Source organism: Austrofundulus limnaeus, unplaced genomic scaffold, assembly GCF_001266775.1.
Source record: "Austrofundulus limnaeus strain Quisiro unplaced genomic scaffold, Austrofundulus_limnaeus-1.0 Scaffold56, whole genome shotgun sequence".
Classification (NCBI taxonomy): Eukaryota; Metazoa; Chordata; class Actinopteri; order Cyprinodontiformes; family Rivulidae; genus Austrofundulus; species Austrofundulus limnaeus.
The window spans coordinates 1,854,913-1,862,065 of NW_013952458.1; the positions used below are offsets into that span (position 1 = coordinate 1,854,913).

The 7,153-nt window shown below is 38.1% G+C and overlaps 1 protein-coding gene across 1 annotated transcript in view; it reads left to right on the top strand.

Moving 5' to 3' along the window:
- The window catches only part of LOC106518148 (CUB and sushi domain-containing protein 3), a gene marked incomplete at its 5' end in the record, with an annotated part of 99,630 nt that overhangs the window by 45,014 nt on the left and 47,463 nt on the right, over positions 1–7,153 (top strand). The window contains 5 exon segments of the mRNA XM_014009280.1: positions 334–450; positions 678–887; positions 1,880–2,068; positions 2,460–2,637; positions 6,287–6,432. Coding sequence (XP_013864734.1) covers positions 334–450; positions 678–887; positions 1,880–2,068; positions 2,460–2,637; positions 6,287–6,432 — 840 coding nt within the window.

Here is a 7,153-nt window from a genome sequence, read left to right on the forward strand (position 1 = left end):
GTGTAATTAATTTAAAATCTGTTTTGTATTAAATTAATATTTATTTATTTATTTTTGCAAAAGACTAAACTAAAGCGGGCTGGATGGAAGTCACCCGTAAGCTGGATGTGGCCCGTGGACCCCCAATTGAATAACCCTGATTTAATCTGTTTTGTATGATCATTTCTTATCTTAGCATATCTTATATTAGCTTTAATTGCCTTGTCCTAAACCATCATGGCTCATTTTTGATCTCATTTTGTATCATCCCATCATATTTAAGCTCAGTTTTCTTTTTTTTTTTTTTGTTCTTTTTCTGTTTGGTGTGTTTATATATGTTTGTGTGTTATACAGCTCAGTGTGGTGGCACAATGACGGACGTAAGTGGAGTTATTCTAAGTCCAGGTTACCCCGGCAACTATCCCAGTGGATTAGACTGCACGTGGACTGTCAACCTACCTGTTGGCTTTGGTAAGATACATGTCAACAATAAATAAAAAGCAAAAATGTTACTCTTTTCCATTTGCCCTTTCCTGTGTGTTACTTAGTGAGAAGTACAATGTGCATACTGCAATAAAAGTCATTATTCCATGTTGTCATTGAGAAAAAAGTGCTTCTTGTGTTAAAAACATGAGCCTTCATTGCTTCTCTCAGTTTCACTTGTTATATTGGTAAGTTTTTATATATACTTTTTCCAGGCATACATCTTCAGTTTTTAAACTTCTCCACTGAAGCGATCCATGATTACTTAGAGATCCGGAGCGGAACACTGGAAACAGGCTCGGTGATTGACCGGTTCAGCGGTCCGGTTATCCCTAAACCCCTCTTCAGCACCACCCATCAAACCACCTTTTTTTTCCACAGCGACTACTCGCAAAACAAGCCSGGGTTCCACATCACGTATCAAGGTAAACGTTAATTCTGCCATTTTCCCTCCAACACCTTGTTTGCAGTGATCCCTTCCTGAGCAAGGAAAACAAAAGCAGATATCTGACGGTTCAGCTCGTTTAGCCGAAACCAGCCGTGACTTCATTCTTCGGGACCTTTTTTTTTTTTCCACAACAAACCTAACTACCTCGATGAAAAGGTTTCAAGAGATGAGGCCAGAAATATTGCAGGCTGCTCTACATTTTTAGATGAGTTTAATAGTCATGCCATCTGGCACTGAAGTGTTATATTTATTATGACAAATCCTTTAGGCAGCCTAAATTTGTTTGGCCTAATTCTCTTTATATGAAAATTACAGAGGGCTGATGAATAATGCCTTTTATCTGTTGACAGCAGCACTGCCACACTGTTCTAAAACAGGAAAAGATGTAAATATTAGCATTCGTCTCACATCCTCTGCCCCCCAAAATGAGTAAGTTGTTTGTCAAAAAGTTGGTCTTGCGACGCTTTCTGTAAGAAAGTTGTTAAATATAAAGGTTCTAGGATGCTACAGTATTAATTAATCAATATTTTTTAATATTTTAGCAACAGTCAGCAAACAGCTTTTCTACTCAGTGGAGCTCATTACAAAATTGTACAGACAGGTTTTGTTTGGAGGTGTTTTATATTCAGCGAGTATAGATTGGTATAAAACTTTTTTTCTTGAACAATCTAGAAGCAATATTTGTCTTTTTTATAAATCTGTAAAAGTCTTGGTTCTGAAAAATCTAGTTTAAAGATCAAAGATGCAACTGAAAACAAACATTCAAGAACACATTTTAAAATGCCAGTTAAATGCATCCATGTAATTCGTCTGAATATGTCTCCTTTAAGGCTGAATCCCATTAAACACGTTTATTTTTCGTTGATAATACATAAAAATGCTATTCATGGGTGTTGTAAATCCTTATAAATACACTGACAAATCTAAGTACTGAATCCTGAATTTATTTCGGGGTTATTTTCTCTCCAGCCTACCAGCTCCAGAGCTGTCCAGACCCTCGGCCCTTTCGAAATGGCATCGTGATCGGCACAGACTTCAGCGTCGGGATGACGGTGTCGTTTGAATGTTTGCCTGGATATTCTCTGATTGGAGAGGCTTCGCTGACATGTTTGCATGGAATCAGCAGGAACTGGAACCACCCACTTCCACGATGTGAAGGTGAATGTCTGCATGTGTTGTTGCTGTGTGCTCTGTAACTGTATTTCTTTGCTGCAGTCCCATTCTTTGGCTCTGTAGGTGCAATAAAGGGGATAGAGATTTATTTTATGCATGTCTACTATTGAATACATGTACTCAAACATAGTCGAGTTAAAATGAGGTTTTATAAATTTATTTGTAACATCACATTTGAGCAAAACACCTTCTGAATGCTTGAGCTAGAATGAAAAAACAAATAAWGCAGCCACTTTTTATTAAACYTTTTAAAACTATCTGTAGTCAGTCCACCACCAATAGACATCCTCTCAATCATCCAGACACTGATGCAAGTGGTAATACTAATTTCCTGGTGAACTATTAAGCTGAAATCTGTTWATATTCTATCTCCCAGCCTTGTGTGGAGGTAACATCACATCATTAAATGGAACCATTTACTCTCCCGGACACCCCGAGGAGTACCCAAACTTCCAGGACTGCGTGTGGAGTGTTCGTGTTCCACCTGGACATGGAATTTATATCAACTTCACTGTTCTGAGCACAGAGCCCATATATGACTACATTACTGTCTGGTAAGTGCCACTGGTTTCTACAGTTAGTTTTCATAGGTTTTCTGTTTATGAAGAGATGCTGTCCATCCTGTTTTTAGGTTATCATTAGTTTGTCACTCCAATCAAAATAAACTTTAAAGTGAATCGTTTGGGTAAAGAGTTGCCCAAACAGGTAGGATAATAATATTTATAAGTATTCCACAGGACCATATTTAAAAGATGAATACTGTCCCTTTAAATATAGTCATTTGAATACAGTATTTCTCGTTTTCTTATTAGATACCTTTTTCTAGCCTTTCTGTCTTTACCTTTGTACCTTACATTATCTCTAAASCTCATTCACGCGTGTGTTTAAAATGCATTCTGTTTGACTCCAATCCCCTGTCCATTTTTTTGTACTTCTCTCCTCGTTCTTCTTCTTGAGAGGCACGTCTATCGGCAACAGCAGACATTTTGCCGATGCAGGTGTTTAAATGCTTTTCAGATACCACGCTGCGTAGGTATTTGGAGGTACGAGGTGGCAGCTGAACCGTAAATAGACTGTTAAGCCTATTTCTGTGRGTGCCGTGTCGCTGCCCCTTCTTTTTATTTTCCTCTCTAGTGAATGCAGTGTCCCTTGACATGAATGCGGCTGTGTTAAGGTAGTGTGAAGCACAAAGAGCCCAATCACAGTGCAGTAAGATGAAGTGCTGCAAGTTTTGTAATTTACAAAGGAATTTAAAACTACTAAATACATGCTTTGTTTTTTTTTTAGCTTGTTGCAGTGGTGGGCACAGCTAACCAAAATAATAGCTTTACTTACATCTAAACCGCTAAATAATTTTCCTCAGTTTTTCTAAMAATAAATGCTAAACAAGCATAAAATTGGTGGAAGCTAAAGCTAAAAAACTGCAGCCGATCCGATTTGAACACCCCCTCCGCTAGTGTTCAGTTCTCTTCCCGAGGCTGAAACCTTTAAGTAACGATGCGTCAGATTTACAGTCAATAACGGAACCTYAATAGTTACCAAACCAAACCTAAATGTGTAATGTGGCAACATAAGTCAATACAACTCAAAATGCTTCCTAAATCACAGATAAAAGAGTTCATGTCTAGTTAAGAGGTAATGTTTAAGAAAATAGTTCTTTTCAGTAAAGCCAGGAGGCGGAGCTACAACCCTGCTAGCAGTAAGAGCAGAGGGAGAAAGAGAGCGGGCATAAAAAAGCCTGTTAAAAATGACAGCATTTGATATTGTGTTTCTGCTACTTTAGTTCTTATATTTAGAAGAATATAACTACAAACATGCCTTTATTGTCTGCAACTTGGTTCCTATTGTTTTGTGTAAAGAGCCATTCAAAAGATTTGAATCGTTCGCAAACATCACACTCTAAACTGTCTTTATAGCTTTTTTTATTTATTTATTTTTAACTGAAGTTTTTATTGAAGTTATCTTACAAGCTTTTTCTTTTTGGAATTGAGACTGAGTTTGAAGTTTAGTTTGGTACCTTGCAAAACTGACACCACAAAAACCAGCTGAGGCACCTTGTTTTCCTCAGCAGCAGGGTTGTGACTTGTTTACTGTATGGGTGCCTTTAGTGCCTACAATAGGTGTAGTTCCAGACTATTATATCMTTTCTTCTTTTCCTACACCGAACACACAAATGGCTGCTGAACCATGTGCCTCTCACCCACACATGATGGTGTGAATTCTATGAATTGGTCGCCCAGCATGCTTCTGACCCCGCTGTCTGTGGGAAAAAAAAAGTGGGCAAACGACTGAACYTGCACAAAAGAAAAGACAACAGCCACACGAACCTGCTGTAAAAACCCGCAGCCTCGCTCACACACAAGTCCTAATGTTGGCTTCCAGCGGAGAGCACAGTGTCAGTGGTAAAGGTGTGATTTTCACAGCGGTCTTCTCAGTCCAGAGCCAGCCGACCTGACAGTCACTGAGTCTGCTAATTGGTCTCATACTGGGAGACGTACTACAGGATTTCATAGCAAGACTTGTCAGATACATCAGATGGTAGCGTGTGCTGTAACCTCTCACTGTATATGTTACCACTGTGTACTGATAACTGTTTGTGATGGAAAACACTGTAAGAGAGAAGCAACGAGAGAAGCTACTCCTTGACCCCCCTGCCCTGTACGAATCAGAGAAAGGCAAGATTCCTCTACAAGCTGACAGATACATGTGGCCTAGTAAAAAAATAATAATAATAAATAAAACAAACAATCTCAAAAATAAAAAAGGAAAAATTTWTTGAACTTCATGGTCTATTTTAATCACAAATAGACTGGTGTTGTTTTCTTTTAGTCTGACAGCAGGTAGCTTTCTTTTTAAAGGTGAAATATGAAAACATCACACCTCTAGGCCGAGCTGCCAGTTAAAAGCAAACTTTTCAAGAAAGCAAGTAAATCTAAGTCTAAACAAGGAGGCTGTTCAGATTTGTGGATACAAATTCACTGCGGGTGATGGCAGGGCTGCTTTGTTTATACTTCATGGTGAATTGTGTACAGGTATTGGCTCAGACTACTAAACATATCAAGAAAAGATGTCCAGACCACCTTCAAAGTTGATCAGAGGAAAAACACTTTAAATTTACATCAATGCACTTCAGACCTGTATATAGCGATATCTGATTATATAGAAAAAATCTGTTTTAGATGGCAGATCTAAACAAGTTCCAAGAACCACATTTGTTCAATGTAGTGAGAATGTGTTTCTGTTGGGGTTTGCAGAGAGCTTGTGTGAATTCATATGACCCCAGACACCCATATAAAGAATACCATAATACCAAATGTATGCATTGAAATACACACTGGCAGTGCGTGTTGTCTTCTATGAATATGGACATTGAAATTTTATTTTAGGTTTTATACAGGTGAAAATGTAATCTTGATCTGTAATCTGCCCATGGTTTTGTGGGTTTTTGATGGCTGGAAAAGTTCCACACAGATATAACGGTGCAGTTCTCATACCAGATTTACAAAAGTATAAAATGTCACAAATATCACAATTCCGCATAATGTACCACATACTAATAAAATCTGTTTTCAATTTTATTTATTATTATTATTTCTTCTTTTTACTGTGTAGTTATGCATGTCCTCGGGCATTCATCAGGAGTGCTGCAGCACCCTCTGCACCCCTACTTCCCACATCCTTGTATTGGTTATTCTTTTCTTCTATCTACACTTCRATCAATAGCTTTGACCATGAAGATACAACAGCAACTAAATCAAACATTTGTGAACTTTTTTTTTGACAACACTTGTTCTTTTCGTGGTGAAATAAAAATCATTCTTTTCCTGTCATTTTTAGCTTTGACACATTGGAGTTTTGATTGTTTTGAGGAGGAAGATGCGCTCATATCCAGCTGGATTGATTTTGTGCTGCAGCACATTGACACAGAATGTCCATCTGCATTTGCAGTCAATGGAGTGGCTGTAGTTATGTATTATAGATATCGTTCAGTCTCCTTTATCTTTGTTTCTAGCCTCAAGAAACTCATTCCCTGATCACAAACAGCCATCTTACTGTCAGGGATGTCTGCAGTAAATTATTGAAATAGTGTTTTAACGGATTTTTTCTCCCCTGTTGTTTTATTACAACAGATTAGTTCCATTAGTATGTTTTACGTGTCTTATGTAAATTTAAGTGTTTTTTTCTCCCCCTTTTATTTCACAGGGACGGTCCGGATCAGTCATCCCCACAGATTGGTCAGTTTAGCGGGAACACGGCTTTGGAGTCTGTTTATTCAACATCCAACATCATCCTCATTAAATTCCACTCGGACTTCTCTGGATCCGGCTTCTTTGTCCTAAGTTATCACGGTAAGACAGGGACCTTACAGCACAKTCACAGAGCCGGTGGTATTATCAGCGCACTGTACTGTGGAAGTGGAACATGACATCTGAATTTTGCCTGCGCCGCGCCGAGGAGCCGCTCTCATTAACAGCTTTCTCTGCAGTTATTTTTTTTCTTGTCCTGAGGAATAGCAATGAAACTATAACGCCGTCATTAGTTGTGGCTGTAATCATGAGATTGATTAGTTTTTCACTGAGCTGAACTGTGTTTAACTCTATTCTCATTAGGTTCTTCTAAGACCTGCTGCCTTTAAATAATTGGGCATGAAAGTTGATCCAGCTCAGAACCATTTTACTACTTAATCAAAGTCCATTTCACAGCCCAACCAAACAAAAATATATTTGATGGAGGATTCTTTACCGGCTGTACAGCTGGGATTTTTTACAGTCTGAGCAGGACATCTGTAGGAACTCACTGGAAGATTTTCCAAATATCTGTATTGTGAGATTTATTTGTTGTTTTATCAGAAATGGTTATGTTTGTGTTCAAACCTAACCCAGAGGGGTTAGAAATACTGAACAGTAAATCTGTTTAGCAGCAGTGCTCATGTGCAATCGAAACATTTTGATTATGACAAAACATTTTAAAGTTACATGTTTTAAAATGGCTAATACCGCCCATGAATACTTATGGTATAAACATACAATCATGCATAAATATTGCTTTATAATATGTTCATTTATATAT